Source organism: Capricornis sumatraensis, chromosome 13, assembly GCF_032405125.1.
Source record: "Capricornis sumatraensis isolate serow.1 chromosome 13, serow.2, whole genome shotgun sequence".
NCBI classification, from domain to species: domain Eukaryota; kingdom Metazoa; phylum Chordata; class Mammalia; order Artiodactyla; family Bovidae; genus Capricornis; species Capricornis sumatraensis.
The window spans coordinates 32,365,835-32,386,802 of NC_091081.1; the positions used below are offsets into that span (position 1 = coordinate 32,365,835).

The following is a 20,968-nucleotide window of genomic DNA, read 5'->3' on the forward strand; positions in this document are numbered from 1 at the left end:
GGTGCATACGTCCGTCACTGCTGTCACCCTCTGTGTATGTCACCCTTTTGTCCAACAGTGGCTCCGCAGTAATGACCGAGTCAGAACTAAAGCTCCCCCCCCAGCTCACCAAACCCCCTCAGACCTCCCACCACCAACCCCACTCACCCCCAGAAGGGACAACAGTCTTCTTCTTGAAAATGGGCTTCTCACTCGTTTTCTTTCCCAGTCTTCCTCCCTTCCTGCTTCACTCCTGGTTCATTCGCCCTTCCTGGTTCATTCATATTCTTTTCTCTCTTCTTATCCCCAGCTCTGGCCTTCGTTCCTTGAGTTGTGTTTCCTACCTTTGCGCCCGACAGAGAGCTGCCCTGTCCCCAACACCACCCAGGCACCCCCACCTTCACTGTCCCCCAGCTGTAACTCAGCACTTGCTCAAGGCCTCCCACTTATTTTGAATCTCAACCAGCCACTCACTCACCTTTGTTTACACGTTACTACCTATATTTTTACGTGATTGTGTCTCGAGGGCAGAAGCGACCTCATCTCCTTGCTGGTCTGTCCAGCACCTTGCAGGGTGCCAAGCACCTGCCAAGCAAGGGTTTGGTACATTCTTACTGAATGAACAATCTTGGCAGATGACGAGCATGGTTCAGGTTTTGTTGTTTTCCCTCTGTACCTCCTGTAACATGATACTGGACACAAAATAGGGCAGCAGGGTCAGTTGTATTACACACGTTATTGAGATCATCAAAGGCTCCTGGTCCCAGGTGGAGAATGTGTTATTACCTCTGGACCTGACATGGGCAATGATTTATTAGAGGGATATGCCGAAAACGCAACGAACAGTTAAAGCCAATTCTGAAATCACTCAGCCAGTCTCAGTGCTACAGAGCACAGCGTAGAGCCCCAGAACTGTTGTTCAGTGGAATGAGTATGTTTCTGGCTAATTTTCAAAGCCACATTAGGTTTTATGTGTCCTTATCTTTTCAGAGTGGGTAGCTTGCGTCAGGTCCAGCTTCTTGGTGCTGTGCTATCTGCACGACGTAAAGAACACCCTGCAGCTTCACGACCTGGCCACTGGTGCTCTCCTCAAGACCTTCCCGCTGGAGGTCGGCAGCGTCGTGGGGTACAGCGGCCAGAAGAAGGACACCGAGATCTTCTATCAGTTTACTTCCTTTTTATCTCCAGGTGAGAGTCTTTTCACCAACATGGTCAAGTTTAAAAATCGCACTCCCATTTGGGTTTCTTTTGATAAACTGAAATATGATGCCATGTTATATTGAAAATCACATGTGCTGTGTTACAGCCAGAATTACTTAATATAAACAGGTAAAACGGATGCTCAGAACAAAGGGAAACATGAACACCTAAAATGGCACTCTCATTAATCTTATATCCTGATTCTCTCTTCTGGGGACGGGACCAGCTGTTTTTTTAGGTTGATTTGAAAAATCGGCATGAACAAGTAAAACCATAGATTCAGCCTTTAGTCTATATATATCAAAACACACACAACACAGATAACTAGAAGTGTTAAAAAAAAAAAAAATCTGTAGTCACATCTGACATTTAAAAGCTGTTTTAAAACTGAGACTACATTCCGCTTTTGTTAAGCTGGATTAAAAGAAAATTCTTAAAGTATAATCTTACATCATATGAAGGGGAAAAAAAAAACCAAAACTTGTTACTTGGTTCTAGTAGAAAAGGAAGAAAACATTTGCAATTTTGTGGCATCAGTTTTCCCCAAAGTAAACATAACTCTTTTTATACCTTTTTTTTTTTTTTTTAGGGTTTTCACACTCACTTTGCTTGTTTGGGTTTTTTCCTGTCTCTGCACTTGGCTGCATTCAGCATTTCTGTTATAGCCAAAGCTATAACACCCAGACTTGTCCCAGGAGCCTGGCCAGTTGGCAGTTTGCAGCTGACCGGGCAGACCTTATCCTGAAAGCAATCTGGCTGAAGAAATATCTGCACGTTCCCTATTTGTTTTTCAAGCCCCTTCATCGTCCTTTTGGTCCTAGCCAGTTTTGTTGCGGTTGTTTGGTTCTTGGCAAATAAAGCAGATGTAGGGGAGAGCCGAGCAGGAGTAGAAATGACTTTGTACCTCCTCCCAGGGTTTGGCAGATGACAGTGATGGCTGATCCACTTCTTTGTGTGTGCCTCGGGGTCACAGAACAGGCAGTCTTTAAGGAATCTTGACTGTCATGGCAGGTTGCTGTCAGGGTTATTAAATCAAAAGAATGGTGTTCTGTACATAGGTCTGATGGTCCATCTGGGACACGTAGGAATCTTTACTCAACCACACACCTTTCAGAGGATCTCACAAAGAAGTGGAAACCAGGGCCAGGAGCCCTGAACTGACAGGTCAAGAGCCTCACGTCAGGGTGTCCTGCTCCTCACCACTCCTCCCCAAAGCCTGGAGGACAGTGGCAGCCAGTGGACAGGAAGCAAGGAAAATTGCTTTCCTCCTCTCAGCCCAGGGCTGTGGGGTCTGCACTGTTTTCCTCAACTTACACTGGTTCCAGAAATTGAACTTGGAAAACGTCATAGCCTTTAAACAGTTTTAATGGATAAAGAGCAACAAGGAGAACAGAGCAAGGCTGACTCACCTGCTCTTCATAAAAGCCAGAGTCCCCAGAGGCCTGTAAACCACCTTTAGTGACCCCATGTGGCCATTTATTTCAGGGACAAGTTCATCATTACCCGAAGATGAAAGGGCTCGTTGTCCTAGCATAAAATGATGGGTTCTGTGCCAAGCAGTGAAATATTACCTGTGACTCTGGCCATGAAGTCTGGAAAGAGAAGTGTGTTCCTGATTCTGTACCAGCAGGCAGCTCCTGAGCAAGCTTTATTTGTCACTGCAATGCTTTCTTCTTCTCCTTCGTCTTTTCCTAATTTGTTTTGCCTCCAGCCTTGTCTTTTCTCTCCTTAATGTAATCTGATACCTGAAATCAGAGAACAGGGCTTCCAGGCTCAGACCTTCTGAACCAAATGGAAAAATAAATAATTAAACTAGATTCCCTGAAAGCAGGAAATCGTCAGTGTGTACATATGTACACATCCATGTACATGCATGTCCGCTTTTCAAAGGCTGTCTTGCACTGCTCTCCGAAGGTTGACTGTCCACTGCTGCAGTAAACAACAGACACTAAATTATAAATAAAGCTCCAGGGCCAAAAATACCTGCTGCGCTGACTGCTGTGGACACCAGATACATCTGGCAGGTGTACACCTGCTGACTTTGCTTCCCATGGAAATACATGGTGAAGATGTGTCTTGAGCAAAGCCATCTGGAAAAAAACAGGCCCACGTTGTAACATGAATTCTTATAGCCTAATGATGTTTTGTGTCCTTGTCTCAATTGGTTTGCTAAGTATAAGGATCGGGTATTGGATTGGAGAAAACATCCTAGAGTCATGAATCAGAGAGGATTGTTTAGGTGATCTTTAGGGAATAATTTCAAAGTTTAAGGGCAAAAGAGAACCGAACTCAGAAGTTCCTTAAGACCAGAGGAGATGTCTTGGACTTGAGGAGATGGGTCCCCTGATGAAAACAGTGCTTTAACAAGGCTATTCTAGCAAAAGGAAAGAGGGAGGGGCAATCAGTTCAGATACTCCTGCTATGATTGGAAATAAATGTAAGGAGGTGAGGGAGATGGGAGTTAAAAGGGAGGGGCAGTTCTAGGAGAGCTGCGGCTGCACTAGGAGGGAAACAGACAGCCAAGGCAAGTTTGGAGCACGATGCACTTATTCCCTGTGGCTCAGACCATTTAGTGGTGGAGCCGAGTGATGCTGTATTCATGGGACCTGGGAGGGTTGTCTAAGGCTCACTCCAGACTTCTGTGTGTTGTAATAATCCAGTACAGCCATCCCAGTTGCATGGTTCTGAGAAACAGAAGAAATCAAAGAAGCTTTCCCAGACTCTTTGGGAAAAGCATAAAAGTGCTGTAAGAGCAGATGTAGGTCGGTAGCAATGTTGAAGGAAGGGGACAGGGATTTCCTGCATACTCCCTGTCCCTACATGTGCACTGCCTCCCCTGTATCAACATCCCCTAGTCCAGTGATACAGTTGCTACAGTTGATGAGCCTGCATTGACACATCACAATTGCTCAAAGTCCATAACTTACCTTAGGACTCACTCTTGGTGTTGTACATTCTGAGTGTGGAGAAATGTATGATGACCTGTATCCATCAGTATGTGTTTTTATGGTATCATGCAGAGTAATTTCAGTACCCTAAAAAGTCTGTGCACTCTGCCCTTTTCATCCCTTCTCCCCCTAGCCCCTGGCAACCACTGATCTTTTTAACTGTCTCTATGGAGACAGCTTTGTCTTTTCCAGAATGACCTATAGTTAGAATCATATTAATAGATTATATAGACTTTTCAGATTGGCTCCTTCACTTAGTAATATGCATTTAAGGTTGTTACATGGCTTAATGGCTTATTTATTTTTTGCTATTACTATTTACTTATTTATTTTTTGAATTGTCTGGATGTTCCACCATTTACTTACACCTTCACCTTCTGAAGGACATCTTGGTTGCCTCCAACTTTTGGCAGTCATGAATAAAACTGCTCTGAATATCTGGGTACAGGTTCTTGTGTGGACACATTTTCAACTCCTTTGGATAAATGATCAAAGAGTGCAAAAACATTTTAAGAGACTTGTTTTTGTTTGTGTTTTTTTAATTTTAATATCCTTAAAACCCGACCTGTAATTGGATGAGACAGTGTCTACATGGGTCATCTTTGCCAAGTTCTTTTGCTTTTCTTTGCATATCCAGTTTTCCAGATTCCTCTGTTGATCCTTTTGCAGTTTCTCCTAGAATTGTCCCTTTCTTTTAACTCCCATCTCTTTCATCTCCTTACACTAATTTCCAGTTATAGCAGGAGTATCTGAACTGATTGCCCCTCCCTCTTTCGTTTTGCTAGAATAGCCTTGTTAAAGCACCGTTTTCATCAGGAGACCCATCTCCTCAAGTCCAAGACATCTCCTCTGGTCTTAAGGAACTTCCGAATTCAGTTCTCTTTTGCCCTTAAACTTTGAAATTATTCCCTAGAGATCATCTAACCAATCCCCTCTGATTCATGACTCTAGGATGTTTTCTCCAATCCGTTACTGGATTGCTATACTTAGCAAACCAATTGAGACAGGACACAAAACATCATTCAGTTCTGTTCAGTCGCTCAGTCATGTCCAACTCTTTGCGACCCCATGAATCGCAGCACGCCAGGCCTCCCTGTCCATCACCATCTCCCGGAGTTCACTCAAACTCACGTCCATCGAGTCGGTGATGCCATCCAGCCATCTCATCCTCTGTCGTCCCTTTTTCCTCCTGCCCCCAATCCCTCCAGCATCAGTCTTTTCCAATGAGTCAACTTTTCGCATGAGGTGGCCAGAGTACTGGAGTTTCAGCTTTAGCATCATTAGAACACCCAGGGCTGCTCTTTGGCTATAGGGATTCACGTTACAACGTGAATCTGCAGTGGGCTCATCTGGACTGACCCAGATGGATCTGAAAATAGAAAATATCCATCAAGTAAATTAAGCACTGGTACCTTTAGGTATAACCCAGCCTCCTCCAAAGTGCCACTTCTGCCCCAAACAGAAGAACAGAGATCAGGTACTTGGTACCCTTTCTCCCAACAGGAGCCAGCCCATGTTGTAGAATTTCATCCTTCTGCTAGAGGCTTTGATGTCTCGATTTTTCTAGAGAAACAGGCATTTATAGTGTGTTTCCTACTCACTGTCTTTCACTTGAGAAATTTCATTATAGTACTTTGGTGACTTTTCTTAGGGTACTGCCCCAGGAACTGGTTGGTGGTTAGAGTGGGGAATCCTGGCTCCCCATCCTTTGTGATTCACTATAGCTCAGGTAACAGTGATGCTGGGGTGAGTCCAGGGCTTAAATGGCTCATGCTTGTTCTGCAATCTCGTTGTCATTGTCTGGTGGTTTGGATTTTTTTTTTTTTTTTGAGGATGGAGATGCTTTTTGTGTTTTGAGAAAGTAGAAGTGAAGTGAAGTGAAGTTGCTCAGTCGTGTCCGACTCTTTGCGACCCCATGGACTGTAGCCTACCAGGCTCCTCTGTCCTTGAGATTCTCCAGGCAGGAATACTGGAGTGGGTTGCCATTTCCTTCTCCAGGAGGAAGGAAGTGGGACAGGTACTAATGAAGAAGCTTTTCAAAAATTAACATATATGTGAAGATAGCCTTTGCCCTCAAGACTACATTTATCTGGGCAAGTACAGTACTCAGTGTGTCTGGTAATTTAGAATGTATGGCCGGAGTGTAGTCTGAAAATATTTTATGTATAAGGATATATTCCAACAAATATCCAAATACAGCTTCAACTAAGAAGCTTCAGTCCTATTAGGTATCTCCCCACTGCCAATGTTAATCATATATTGTATGATTATATTATAAACCTTAAAATAATTTGTAAGCATGGGAATTGCGATAACATTCATGGGGATTAACAGTCTTTTTGTTAAAGTATCTAAACATATTGCTCTTTGCCAGTGGGGAGCAGAGTGCTGTTTTGCAGCTGTTAGTGAAGTTCATACATACACAGAGGAGTTGAAAAGAAAGCACGCTGCCATTTTATCACATGATCAATCAGTTTGAATGTACCCTGTGGGAGTAACTGCTTAGTTTCTGGTTTTGCAGCAAGTATCAGGATCTCTAAATTGATTTTTCATATACTGACAGCGTATGTTTAAAGTATTATGTGGGAGGGCTGTTTCCACACCAGCCACTCTGGATGACTAATTCTGTTTCATAAACAATAGCAATGTCATTGTTTTCAAACAGTAGTGATTTATCTTACTTATTGTTTCTTTGATTTGTTCTTTTTTGTTGTTTTACTTATTTTATTTTGGGGGCTGTGATGGGTCTTCGTTGCTGCCCCTGGGCCTTCTCTCATTATGGAGCCTGGGGGCTGCTCTCTAGCTGCAGTGTGCAGGCTTCTTTTTGCAGAGCACAGGCTCTGGGGCATGCAGGCTTCAGTAGCTGTAGTGTGGGAGCTCAGTAGTTGTGGCGCACGGGCTTAGTTGCTCCACACCATGTGGGATCCTCCTGGACCAGGGATCAAACCTGTGTCCCTGGCATTGCAAGGCGAATTTTTATCCATTGGACCACCAGGGAAGTCCCTTTGATTTAGATATTAAATGTTAGAATGTAGTATCATTAAATTCGGAGAAGGCAATGGCACCCCACTCCAGTACTCTTGCCTGGAAAATCCCATGAACGGAAGAGCCTGGTAGGCTGCTGTGCATGGGGTCGCGAAGAGTCAGACACGATTTCACTTTCACTTTTCACTTTCATGCATTGGAGGAGGAAATGGCAACCCACTCCAATATTCTTGCGTGAAGAATCCCAGGGATGGGGGAGCCTGGTGGGCTGCCGTCTCCAAGGTCGCACAGAGTCGGACACGACTGAAGTGACTTAGCAGCAGCAGCAGCAGCAGCAGCATTAAATTAAGGAAATGGGATTTTAATTAGTGGTTAAAATAGCTAAAAGTTTATTGTGTATTCATCAATGTGTGTTGTGCACTTGGATAGTCAGAACTTTAAAGGCAATTCTGAAAGACTCCCTGAAAGGCTGTCTTTGGTCCCTGATTGCACGTGTGTGTCCACAGAGGGGTGGGTGTCAGGAAGCAATAGTCCCAGAGTTCCCATCAAGAGACCCCTGATTGGCTGTTGACTTTGGGCACATCATTTGAGTTTTCCATCTCAATCCCTGCTCAGGTGAAATAACCCTACATGAAGTGTCCCATCTTCTTTGGCCTGTACTCCTAAGTGACCGGGCGTCGGGAAGGACCTGTTATGTTTCTGCAGTTAGGTTTTGCCTCTGCTCTTAGTCCTGGAATGCGTTAGGATCTTCTAAAATGATACAGAGGTGACTGTGGTATGAAAGAAGACCACATGCGATGGCGATGATGAAGTGGGAACTTCTGTAGCATTGCATAGTGCACATGCCAGGCTGTTCTGAGGTCTCTCTGCAGTGACCTTAAACGCACTACTGACTGTGCTTTGTGATCCTTGCCCTTCTTGTATCTAGTGAGTTTATGGACTGAACTAAGACGTCCGTTTCCTTCTAGGTATCATCTATCACTGTGATCTGACCAAAGAGGAACTGGAGCCCAGAGTCTTCCGAGAGGTGACTGTGAAAGGAATTGACGCTTCCGATTACCAGACAGTCCAGGTAGGGGGTATTTTATCTTGACAATGTTAGTTTAAAAATCTGACTTTCAGGCCAGGCTGTGCACACTCCAGTTTGTCAGCAGCTATAGAGGTAACCCACAGCAACACCAGCCACAGATACTTGGGAACACCTGCTGCTTCTGGGCATTGAGCTCAGCGAGGTCCCTGCCCTCTTGGAGTTTACAGATTCTGCCACTCTTGACAGGAAGCCAGAGTCCCTTGTCTGGGGGATCAAAGCAACACAGTTTGTCTGCTTGCTTCAAAGTGGATTGTTTTCTGGCTCGGGTCTCGTGGTGTGATTAGTAATAGCATAGATTTTCTTTACATGAAGTATTCACTCAAGTGCTAGAAGGCAGTCTTTGCAGTCTGAAGTTCATCCGTATGTCTGCCTGGCACAGGGTGAGCGCTCAATAAAACATTAGAATGGATAAATTAACTGTCTAACTGCCATGCGTGGCAAGCTCACTCTCTGGTCACCATCCTTTCAGGTTAAGAATCTCCATTTTTTTTGTTTTCTCAGTGGCCCACAGGTACTGAGTCTCCCAGAAATCAGATCATTCACTGAAAAATGATGCAAAACGACTCTGTTCCTTTGCAATGACAGGTCACCTGCCAGGTACCAGGTGTTTCATCAGGGCTCTCCTACCAGGGGGCCTGGACCACAGAGACCCAGGTTAGGATTCAGAGTGTTGTTTCCAAAGGAAAGTTAGAAAAAAAAAAGAGCACTGGATACCCTGAGAATGTTTCTGTGAAACTAGAGCATCCTTTTAACAGGGTGAATTGCCCTTCACCTGTCTAAGAGAAGTCTAGGTGACGGACTAGACCTAGATCAAAGATAAAACTGTTTGGCCGGCTGAATCTGGCCCAGGGCTGCAGATCGCCAGCCCCTCTTCTATATCAGGAGTCGACTTACTGGCCTCTGGTTTTTTGGAGAATAGCCATGTTTGTTTACATAGTGTCTGTGGCTGCCTTAGTGCTTTAACAGTGCAGCAGAGACTGGCCCACAAAGACTAAAGTGCTTAAGTATTTGGCCCTCCAGGACGAAGTTTGCTGATCCTTGATCTATATAAACAGTACTTATAAAGTCAGAGAGCATTCTCATTAGAGGTCCAGGACCTTTGTCTTCAACCTCTGTCAGCCTGAAGTCTGAAGTCTGCATGTATTGACTGATACGTTTTGGTTGACATAGGATGAGTCATTTAACTTTTCTGCCAGTTTTTTCAGCTGCAAAACAGATAGTACCCATCTTGCAGGATTCCTTCAGGATTATATGATATGATAATATTCCTGCAGGATATGTGAGATGATATATATATAGGCATACCTCGTTTTATTGTTCTTTGCTTCATTGTGCTTTGCGGATACTGTGTTGTTTTTTTATTTTTTTACAAATTGAAGGTTTGTGGCAGTTCTGCATCGAGCATATCTATTGGTGCCATTTTTCCGACAGCATTTGTCTATTTTATGTGTCTGTGTCACATTTTGGTAATTCTTGTAGAATTTCAAACTATTTCATAATTGTTATATTTGTTATGATCTGTGATCTTTCATGTTGTTATTGCAAGAAAGATTATGACTCACTGAAGGCTCAGGTGATGTTAGCATTTTCTAGCAATTAAATATTCTTTAAGGTATGTACAGCATTGTTTTAGACTTAATGTTGTTGCACACTGAATATTGTTGTTGTTGTTCAGTTGCCCAATCGTGTCCAACTCTCTGTGACCCCCTGAACGGCAGCATGCCAGGCCTCCCTGTCCCTCACCGTCTCTTGGAGTTTGCCTAAGTTCATGTTCCTTGCATCAGTGATGCCATCCAGCCATCTCATCCTCTGACCCCCTCTTCTCCTTCTGCCCTTGATCTTTCCCAGCATCAGGAACTTTTCCAGTAAGTCATCTGTGTGCATCAGATGACCAAAATACTGGAGCTTCAGCTTCAGCATTGGTCCTTCCAGTGAATATTCAGGGTTGATCGCCATTAAAATTGACTGGTTTGATTTCCTTGCTGTCCAAGGGACTTTTAGAAGTCTTCTCCAGCACCACAGTTTGAAGGCATCAATTCTTTGGCATTCTGCCTTCTTTATAGTCCAGCTTTCTCAACCGTACGTGACACTGAATAGACTACAATATAGTGCAAACGTAACTTTTCTAAGCACTGGGAAATCAGAAACCTCATCTGACTCGCTTTATTGTGACGCTTGCTGTGGGGGTCTGGAACTGAAGCTGCCGTGTCCCCAAGGTCTGCCCATATTAAGGGTCTGGCACATAGAGCTCAGTCAGTAAAGAATCTGCCTGTAATACAGGAGACCTGGATTTGATCCCTGGGTGGGGAATGGCCCCTGGAGAAGGGCATGGCAACCCACTCCAGTATTCATGCCTGGAGAATCCCATGGACAGAGGAGTCTGGTGAGCTCTAGTCCATAGGGTTGCAAAAAGTCTTCACAGAGACTTAACACTTTCATGTAGAATGTAATCAGTTGTTTGTTTGTTTGTTTTTTCAAAAAGTGTTAGAAGTAAATATGGCAGACTTTTAGGTTTCCTTAGCTAGTTTGGCTTCTTTTATTTTCAAAGTGAGCCCTTGCCTGGAGAGAGATCTTTTAGGGGCCATAGCCCCAGTCTGGTGCTTGTATGTCTCATTAATTCACCCTAGTCCTGCATTAGACTTTTAACGTCACTTTTAGGCTGCCGTGCCTTGCTGTTTTTCATTTTCTCTGTGTGTAGACATTGCGTGTCTGCCAGCTGTAACATTTGGCCTTCTCAGGAACTACTTCTAGTCCTTGCCTGGACATCCTCAGGGCAGTGGAGGGGGGAGGGTGTCTGTGTGTGTATGTGTGTCTGTGTGTCTGTGTGTGTGTGTATCTGTGTGTGTCTGTGTGTGTGCGTGTGTGTCTGTGCGTGTCTGTCTGTGTGTCTGTGTGTGACTGTGTGTGTGTCTGTGTCTGTGTCTGTGTGTGTCTGTGTGTGTGTGTGTGTCTGTCTGTGTGTGTCTGTGTGTGTTTGTGTCTGTGTGTGTGTGTCTGAGTGTGTCTGTGTGTGTCTGTCTGTGTGTGTCTGTGTGTGTGTCTGTGTGTGTGTGTCTGTCTGTGTGTGTGTCTGTGTGTGGTGCGTCTGTGTGTGGTGCAAGATACCACCTCTCCCGTCAGTAATGCAGAGCATTCCCGGGCAGCGAGAAGTGGCTGTCCCCGCGTGGCTGCTCTAGGATGGGCTCTGTTGCCCATGAGACGCCCCTCCCCTCAGCCCTAATGTTCTCTTCATCTCTGCTGTGCAGCCCCTCAGTCTGTATTTTTTTTTTAAATTCTCTTTTCTACTTCCCACAACTCATGTCAAAGTGAGTAGCGGTGGAGTTTGTGGCAGGGAGAAGGGACCTGTGATCATGACAGCTGCCTCGAAGGCAGCTTCTTAAAGGAAAGTGGCTTTTCCTTCTCGGGGAGGATGGTTGGAGTTGTTTTTCCTATCAAGTAGCTGTTTTTCTCTATTCTTTACAGATGGTACACAAAGAAACTAGTTACAACTTAATATGTGTTGTTTTCAGATATAAATGAAAAGACAAAACTTTACAGCCAAGCACATGCTTGTGTGGAGTAGAAACCCCTCAGCCCTGGGCACAGCAACCTGAGATTTCCAGATTAAACTGGGGAGAAAGTATACTCAGGAGATGCCAGTCGCGTGCCATTGGAAAAGGCACTGAAGTCCTCTGTGTGCGGCTTTCCACTTCACAAAGAAAATTCCCCTAAAGTCGAGCTACTGAAATACTTAGAAGCTTTTATTTGTACAAGTGCAGTAAGGGAAAAGGATGAAAAGATTCATGGGACGTATTTAAGGGGATAGTAACTGAGTAACTGGAGAGAACACACTGGTTTTACAACTTTTATGAAGGTATAATCTCTCTAGCATAATGCCTTCAGGAGACTTTAATATGTTGATTATACACATCATACATATTGCACTGTGTTATTTAAGTAGAATTCTTGTTTTGGGTAAAGGTGGCTTTGGAATGTACCGTGATATCACAGTGCTATAGACTGAAAGCCCATTTTGCAGTAGCTTAGCCCAGGTGTACACAGCAGAGCTCTGACAGGAAGCGTGAGTGTGACTTCTGTGCTCACATTGTGATCAGACTCTCAGCAGAGTTGCCAACAATGACCAGCCTGTAAAAGCAGGCCCTAGAGAAGGGTTTGTGCATGAGTGGAAAAAATCCTCATAGTGTATAATAGAAACCACAGCATTTGCGGGTGTAGGGGGAAGATTCATTTTTTGTTTTCAATTACTTCAGGGTAGTGCTGCTTTTGATTTTGCATAACCCTGGTGTTTGTATTTATTCTGTATGTGATTTTAAAAGAAAATTCCCTGGGCTAATTGTTATTCCTTCTTACATTTTATGTACATTATCATTTTGAAGCAAATGCTGCCCAGATTACCCGCATGGTTAGTCAGTGCAGTTAATGGTGATCATAGCCGTGCATGTCCACCTGGTCGTGTAGCTCATAAGATGTACTAAGTGAAGGGGAGAGAAAAAGGAGGGTCAAAGAAACACAGGGCTAAACCAGCCACAGGGCTCTTCTTTGTGTGATGTGCTTTCATTCAGGACCAGAGATCTTGAGTGGTGGTGGGGCCATGTGGGGTGAGAGTGTCCTGTTTTGGTGACATATACAGAGCATAGCTACTATATAGTCTTTACCTAGTCCTGACTACAGCTGTGGGAGAAAATTCATCTCTATAGGAAATACAATTTTGAAAATCAGATCCTGGAAAAACTTTCTCTTCCAGTCTGTGGGACACAAAAAAATTAAGTTTTGGATAGGTTTATCATAGCTGCAGTTGACTGATCTTTTTCCTCTTTTTATTATGAATGACATGACCACTATGTAATATTGGTTAGAACATCTGTGCACAGGTCTATAAAAAGGAAATACTGAGCATTAGAACTCCCTGATGTTCAAGCTGGTTTTAGAAAAGGCAGAGGAACCAGAGATCAAATTGCCAACATCCGCTGGATCATCGAAAAAGCAAGAGAGTTCCAGAAAAACATCTATTTCTGCTTTATTGACTATGCCAAAGGCTTTGACTGTGTGGATCACAATAAACTGTGGAAAATTCTGAAAGAGATGGGAATACCAGACCACCTAACCTGCCTCTTGAGAAATCTGTATGCAGGTCAGGAAGCAACAGTTAGAACTGGACGTGGAACAACAGACTGGTTCCAAATAGGAAAAGGAGTACGTCAAGGCTGTATATTGTCACCCTGCTTATTTAACGTATATGCAGAGTACGTCATGAGAAACGCTGGGTTGGAAGAAACACGAGCTGGAATCAAGATTGCCGGGAGAAACAGCAATAACCTCAGATATGCAGATGACACCACCCTTATGGCAGAAAGTGAAGAGGAACTCAAAAGCCTCTTGATGAAAATGAAAGAGGGGAGTGAAAAAGTTGGCTTAGCTCAACATTCAGAAAACAAAGATCATGGCATCTGGTCCCATCACTTCATGGGAAATAGATAGGGAAACAGAAACAGTGTCAGACTTTATTTTGGGGGGGCTCCAAAATCACTGCAGATGATGACTGCAGCCATGAAATTAAAAGACGCTTACTCCTTGGAAGAAAAGTTATGACCAATCTAGACAGTATATTCAAAAGCAGAGACATTACTTTGCCGACGAAGGTCCATCTAGTCAAGGCTATGGTTTTTCCTGTGGTCATGTGTGGATGTGAGAGTTGGACTGTGAACAAGGCTGAGCGCCGAAGAATTGATGCTTTTGAACTGTGGTGTTGGAAAAGACTCTTGAGAGTCCCTTGGACTGCAAGGAGATTCAACCAGTCCATTCTGAAGGAGATCAACCCTGGGATTTCTTTGGAAGGAAGGATGCTGAAGCTCCAGTACTTTGGCCACCTCATGTGAAGAGTTGACTCATTGGAAAAGACTCTGATGCTGGGAGGGATTGGGGGCAGGAAGAGAAGGGGACGACCCAGGATGAGATGGCTGGATGGCATCACGGACTCGATGGACGTGAGTCTGAGTGAACTCCAGGAGATGGTGATGGACAGGGAGGCCTGGTGTGCTGCAATTCATGGGGTCGCAAAGAGTCGGACACGACTGAGTGACTGAACTGAACTGAACTGAGCATTAGAAATTACATTAATAACAAAGATTTGGTGATAAGTAATTTATATGAAAAGAATCTTGTCTATATTTATGATCAGTAATATGTTTCATTTTAAACCGAAGGGAAAAAATAGGAAAATTTAGTCTGTTGATAAATATATATGTGATGTGCAACGCAAGGTGGTACTGTTTGAATCCAGAGACGTTCCAGACACAGGCACTATCCCTGGAAAGTTTGCAGTCAGGCTGAGACACAGAGCTCTGAAAGGTCAGATACCCCAAGATGTTATCACAACGATCAGGGGAAAGGTGAAAGTTTGCATCGGCACTGTGATATCCTGGCTGGGATGCCCAGGGATTTTCCTGGGAGAGGTGGAACCTGGGTTCGGCTTTGAGGGATGGCTGCTTTTGTAAGCCCCAGGCCCCTACTGGGCCTCCTGAACAATGTCACCACAATTCTTCATTCAGAGAGCCTCTACCTTTTTGTAGCTGTTTAATTTCATAATTTCACAGTAAGTTCAAGAAGAAAGGAGTCCTGCCCTCAGCATCCTGTGCAGGAGAGTTGCCTCTGACAGCTCTTTCTTGTGGATAAAGTAGTGTTTGCACTGTGGCTGAACGTGGTGCGACGAAGGATGCAGTGTAGCAAAAATGCGCTTTTTGCTTTCTCGGTGTCTCGTTTGTGTTCAGCTTAAAATGTTTGACAGCTGAAAGATTGTCTTTTCTCCTCCTAAAGTGAAAGTCAAAATTTATGGACCTGAAAATGAACTGTGAACTCAGTATACTCTGAATCAACTCCATTGACAACAGTTTCCACATGTTATAAAAGAATAAATTAGAAGGAAGATTCCATTTTATGGGGCAGTATCAAACCTAAATCAACAGAGTACAGAAGTAGTAAGGATTATAAGTATTTAACACAGATTTTATTGAGTCCTACCTCTTAAACTGAGGAATTTTATGCTTCTGAGGTTTACCTACAATACTGCATGTGAACCATCAAGAACATCCCAAAGGTGATTTGCTTTATAACTGACCAGAAGCTGATTTTTTAAATTAGATGATTAGAAAATTAAAATTAGATTATTCTTTGGGTTTACCAAGATGCCTTGGGGTAGAAGGAGTGGGGTTATTTTTCTTTAGTCTACATTTTTGTAACCTTGACAGTAATTTGTAGGTCAGGTCACTTCAGTTCAGTCGCTCAGTCGTGTCCGACTCTGTGACCCCATGAATCGCAGCACGCCAGGCCTCCCTGTCTATCAACAACTCCCGGAGTTCACTCAAACTCATGTCCATCGAGTCAGTGATGCCATCCAGCCATCTCATCCTCTGTCGTCCCCTTCTCCTGCCCCCAATCCCTCCCAGCATCAGAGTCTTTTCCAATGAGTCAACTCTTCACATGAGGTGGCCAAAGTATTGGAGTTTCAGCTTTAGCATCATTCCCTCCAAAGAACACCCAGGACTGATCCCCTTCAGAATGGACTGGTTGGATCTCCTTGCAGTCCAAGGGACTCTCAAGAGTCTTCTCCAACACCACAGTTCAAAAGCATCAGTTCTTTGGCGCTAAGCCCTCTTTACAGTCCAACTCTCACATCCATACGTGACCACTGCAAAAACCATAGCCTTGACTAGACAGACCTTTGTTGGCAAAGTAAGTTACTGGTCTACAGTTCAGTCACTCAGTCGTGTCTGACTCTTTGCGATCCCATGGACTCCAGCACTCCAGGCTTCCCTGTCCATCACCAACTCCTGGTGTTTGCTGGGAAAGATTGAAGGCAGGATGAGAAGGGGATGACAGGACGAGATGGTTGGGTGGCATCACTAACTCAACAGATGTGAGTCTGAGCAAGTTCCAAGAGATAGTGAAGGACAGGGAAGCCTGGTGTGCAGCAGTTCATGGAGTTGCAAAGAGCTGGACATGACTGAGCCACTGAACAACTGGCCTGCAGGCTTTGCCATTCAACAAATGTTAATCCTCAGAACAATAATTAGTGCTTTAATTTAGCTCATTGACTTCTGTGCTGAGTGCACAACACACGCAGTTTTTGACTCATCCACATCTTTGGTCTGCTGACTATTGAACTAATGGTAACATTTTTCTATATCGCTGTGTTCTCATAGTTAAGGGTAGGTCAGAAATCTTCAGAACATGTGAATTAAGTGTGAATGGGGGAATATTTTCCAAAAGAACCTTTTGAGAAACTATGGTGCTTGCATATGATTAGGAAATCACTTTAAATTGAGTCAGTTGTTCTTGGCAATTTTGTGCCTAAAGCTTTCATGTTATTTTTTTATATTATACTTCACAGAGACATATTCTTGCATTAACAGATTGCTGTGTTTCTTTAGAATTCTCTTTGTCTCACAGCCATTCTAGATTGAGATCATAATACTCATATTCAGAGGGCATATGTTTGTATCTGTTTCCTCTTTAGATAGCAGCTGTGTTAAAATAGTTCAACTATAAAAGATGATAAGAATTTTTGTTCTCTTGCTATCTTAAAACAGAGAAATAGGTTATAGGGCCCCAGTGTGTGGTTGCTGCAGTCTCCATACCACTTGTAAAGAAGTGTTCTTCCATGTTTTGAAGAAGGACGTTGTTTTTGCAGCAGCCTGAGAATATGTACCCACTTAGAGTAAAAATCACAAGGTGGCCTTGAGAACTGAGTGACCAGACAGGCCTGGAGAGATCCCTTGAGCCTCCTGCAGGGCCTCCTTTGGCAAGGTGTAAAACAGCTCAGGGCAACCCAGACCTCTGCCCACCTTCCTCAGTTTCTCTGAACTTTGCTTGGAGGAAATAGGCCTGCGATGAGATAAGAACCAGGAAAGCAGCTAAACCCCTGCCTGGTGGTTGACAACCTGGGGAGGGCGGCCTTGGCTCTCCTGGGGATGCTGCGGGACTTGACATGGAAATTTTTTCACCTTATTTTGATGAGATGTTAATGAGTTAAACAGGTGTTTTAAAATCACAAGGTGATTTTAATTTTTGTGGCTTATATTCATTTCTAGACGATGGACTGAGTTTATTATTCTTTAATAATGTCACTGCAATTGAAGCCATATTGTCAGAGATTAAGGTGTCCATAAACTCATCAGCATAGGTGGCAACTGTACTCAGTGGAGATTTGTTCATATTTAGTATGTACAAAAATTTTACTACTTCAGTTATCTATAGATCTGAGTTTGCTGTTGTAGGTAATAAAACCATTTAAATAGATTAAATTTTGTTTAAATTGTTCCAGGAGTCGTGGCTTTTGAGATCTGTAAAAAATGCAAGTTGCTGAGCTTTGCTGATACTGATTTCAGGTTACTCACAGCTAACAGTTAGCTCTAACCCCTTGCTAGAAAACTATCTTGGGAAAAAGAATGCTGTTATATTTCATTAGCCTTTAAAAACCAGGTAGAAAGTCACTTCATTCTTATTAGAACTGTATCAGTAATTTAGTTCTCATCTCTGAATAGTATGTGTGCTAATGGTGCTTATCTTAGGCTAGTTTAATAACTAGTTCTGTTTTTAGAAATGAATCTGAATGAATCTCAAGGTGTGTTACTCAAACTGTATTCAGCTGTGAGCAAAAGGAGAAAAAGTAAAAAATAACCATGGCTTAAAGGAGAGAGATGTTTATTTTTCCCTCTCACATAAAGGAAGTGCAGGGGAAATTGGTCCAGGAATGGCTTGGTGTCTAAGATGTAAGGAATCCAAGCTCTTTTTGTCTTGTTGCTGTATCATGGCTGCTTTCCTGCCATCTCCTCATGGTCCTAGAAGGCTGCAGGGGTTCCAGCCATGTTGCATCCACTTTCCAGCCAGCATGACGGCAGTAATAGGGAGGAAGAGGGATGATCAGGAGGAGACTGTCTTGTAAGCATGTTTGCCAGAAGGTGACATGTATTATGTCTGCTTTCATTTTATTGGTGAAAACATACTCCTAGCACAGGTTTAAAAATGCAGTTTTATTCCCAGAAAGAGTGTGCCAGCTAAAAATTTGGGCCTTATTATCAAGGAAGTGGGAGGAATGGATATTGGGGGACACCTAGCAATATGCCATGGAACGCAAAACAGGCCTTCAGCAGAAACTTGGTTTGGACCCTGAGACCAAGGAGTCCACACGCCACCTGGTGGCCAGGTATCTAAATCTCAGGATCCCATTGAAAAAACTAAGACCCCACAAAAGTTGAATTTTCAAATACTATCATTGTGAAGAATAGAAATCACACACTTCAGACACAGAAGCACCTTTTCAAGAGGCTTTTGTCTCCCATAAAGAAAGGCATTTAATATTGCCTGTCAGTTCAGTTCAGTCGCTCAGTCGTGTCTGACTCTTTGCGACCCCGTGAATCACAGCATGCCAGGCCTCCCTGTCTATCACCATCTCCCGGAGTTCACTCAAACTCACGTCCATCGAGTCCGTGATGCCATCCATCCATCTCATCCTCTGTCGTCCCCTTTTCCTCATGCCCCCAATCCCTCCCAGCAACAGAGTCTTTTCCAATGAGTTAACTCTTCACATGAGGTGGCCAAAGTATTGGAGTTTCAGCTTTAGCATCAGTCCTTCCAATGAACACCCAGGACTGATCTCCTTTAGAATCGACTGGTTGGACCTCCTTGCAGTCCAGGGGACTCTAAAGAGTCTTCTCCAACACCACAGTTCAAAAGCATCAATTGTTTGGCACTCAGCTTCTTCACAGTCCAACTCTCACATCCATACATGACCATGGGAAAAACCATAGCCTTGACTAGACGGACCTTTGTTGGCAAAGTAATGTCTCTGCTTTTCAATATGCTGTCTAGGTTGGTCATAACTTTTCTTCCAAGGAGTAAGCGTCTTTTAATTTCATGGCTGCAGTCACCATCTGCAGTGATTTTGGAGCCCAAAAAAATAAAGTCTGACACTGTTCCCACTGTTTCCCCATCTATTTGCCATGAAGTGATGGGACAGGATGTCATGATCTTCGTTTTCTGAATGTTGAGCTTTAAGCCAGCTTTTTCACTCTCTTCTTTCACTTTCATCAAGAGGCTCTTTAGTTCCTCTTCACTTTCTGCCATAAGGGTGGTGTCATCTGCATCTCTGCCTATAGAACATGAGTATTTGCCATTCCTGAATGCTTGTCCTAACTTTAGCAGAAGTGGTAGAAAAGTTGTGTGAGACTGTCTGAGCATTAAATGAAGATGAACTGAGAGACTGTCTCTGAAATGATAAGGCTAAGTAAGCAGGGCACAGTTGGCTCTCCAGGTGTTCCATCCTGTGCTAGAGTGATCTTTCTGCCTGTGCCACTCTTGCAGAGGACATGGACACAGACCATCCTCAGAGGCCTGCTCTTTGGAATGGAAGCACGGCACGAATCAGCCTTGGGGAGGTGTTAGGTCCCAAATCTCTCAGCTTCTCTTGCTTTTTCCTGGGTGCTCTGTTTTTCCGCTAATGCTTTTGGGCTCTGGACAAATTGCACATACATTAGGGTTCATCTATATGAACCCTCTCATTTTAAAGATGAGGAAACTAAGGGGGCTTCCCTGGGGGTCCAGTAGTTATGACTGTGCTTCCACTGTTAAGGGGGTGCAGGTTCAATCCCTGGTTGGAAGCTAAAGTCCCGCATGCCACACGGTATGGCAAACAATAATAAAGATGAGGAAACTGAAGCCCAGTCCGCCAAGTGTTTTAGCAAAGGTCTCGCTATCAGTAATTGACAGCCAAGACTAGAATGCAGAGCTCCAAAGCTGTGCTAATCCTGTGCATTTTGTTACGAGAATAAGTTGTTTTTGCTCTCTCTATACTTGGTTGGAGTTTGTTTTTTGTTTTTCACCTTTAAAATGAACAAATTATCCTAAAAGGCCTCTAAATCCCTAAGCTTCCTTACCTCTAAAAGTATGTTTCTACATCATGTGACAATCTAGTGAGCACTTTGTAGACCTTTATGGGACCTATTAAATGATAAAAATACTCTGTGTGAAAGCAGAGGTAGAAAGTGCTGACTCGATGTAAGAAGTGGATTCGAAGTGTTGTCATAGTGATAAACACGATGGTAAAGTATTGTGCAGTGGAAGGCATCGTGAGCTATCAGGCGAGGACGCATACGCGGGTTCCTAGTCAGTGTCAAGTGTGAGTTCCTCTCCCAACCCTTGGTGCCCACCTTCATCCAGCTCACAAAGGTACAGCCTCCCCACCCCGAGTCCCCACACCACTCAGGCTCACTTCCTAAACAACCCTGACCACCATTCTCAGCCTTGCCTCTGCCTGGCTCTCCTCTGCACTCCATTCTGGTGCTACTTAGTTTTTTTTTTAAACTCTGTTCTCGGAAACTATACACATTTTCAATATTTCAATATTCACCCAAGTCCCAACTCCTCCATAGAAGCTTCCTTGCTCTTGGGGACTCAGTCAAAAGCAAAACACAGGGAGAGGGGATGGATAGTCAGCTGGTACTTGACACACAGCATGGGTGTGCACACAGTATGCCTGTCTCCATGCCAGGGTTCTCTGTGCATCATCTCACTTCTTTAGAGAAGAACCGTCCTTGGAGATGGATGCTCTCGTGATCTCAGTTTTCTGGATGAGCAGCCTGCGGTATAGGGAAGTTAGATGAGTTGTTCCAAGTCACCCGGTGGCATAACTGGCACTTAAGCCAGGTCTTCGATTCTGCAGTGCACTTGAGCCTCTGAGCAGCTGCGTCCACCTCTCTGATCAGGCTGCCAC

At 43.9% G+C, this 20,968-nt stretch overlaps 1 protein-coding gene across 1 annotated transcript in view; it reads left to right on the top strand.

The window, feature by feature from the left end:
* The window catches only part of PREP (prolyl endopeptidase), a 145,064-nt gene that overhangs the window by 82,554 nt on the left and 41,542 nt on the right, over positions 1 to 20,968 (top strand). The window contains exons 9-10 of the mRNA XM_068985049.1: positions 970 to 1,167; positions 8,081 to 8,184. Coding sequence (XP_068841150.1) covers positions 970 to 1,167; positions 8,081 to 8,184 — 302 coding nt within the window. The remainder of the gene's footprint in view (positions 1 to 969; positions 1,168 to 8,080; positions 8,185 to 20,968) is intronic.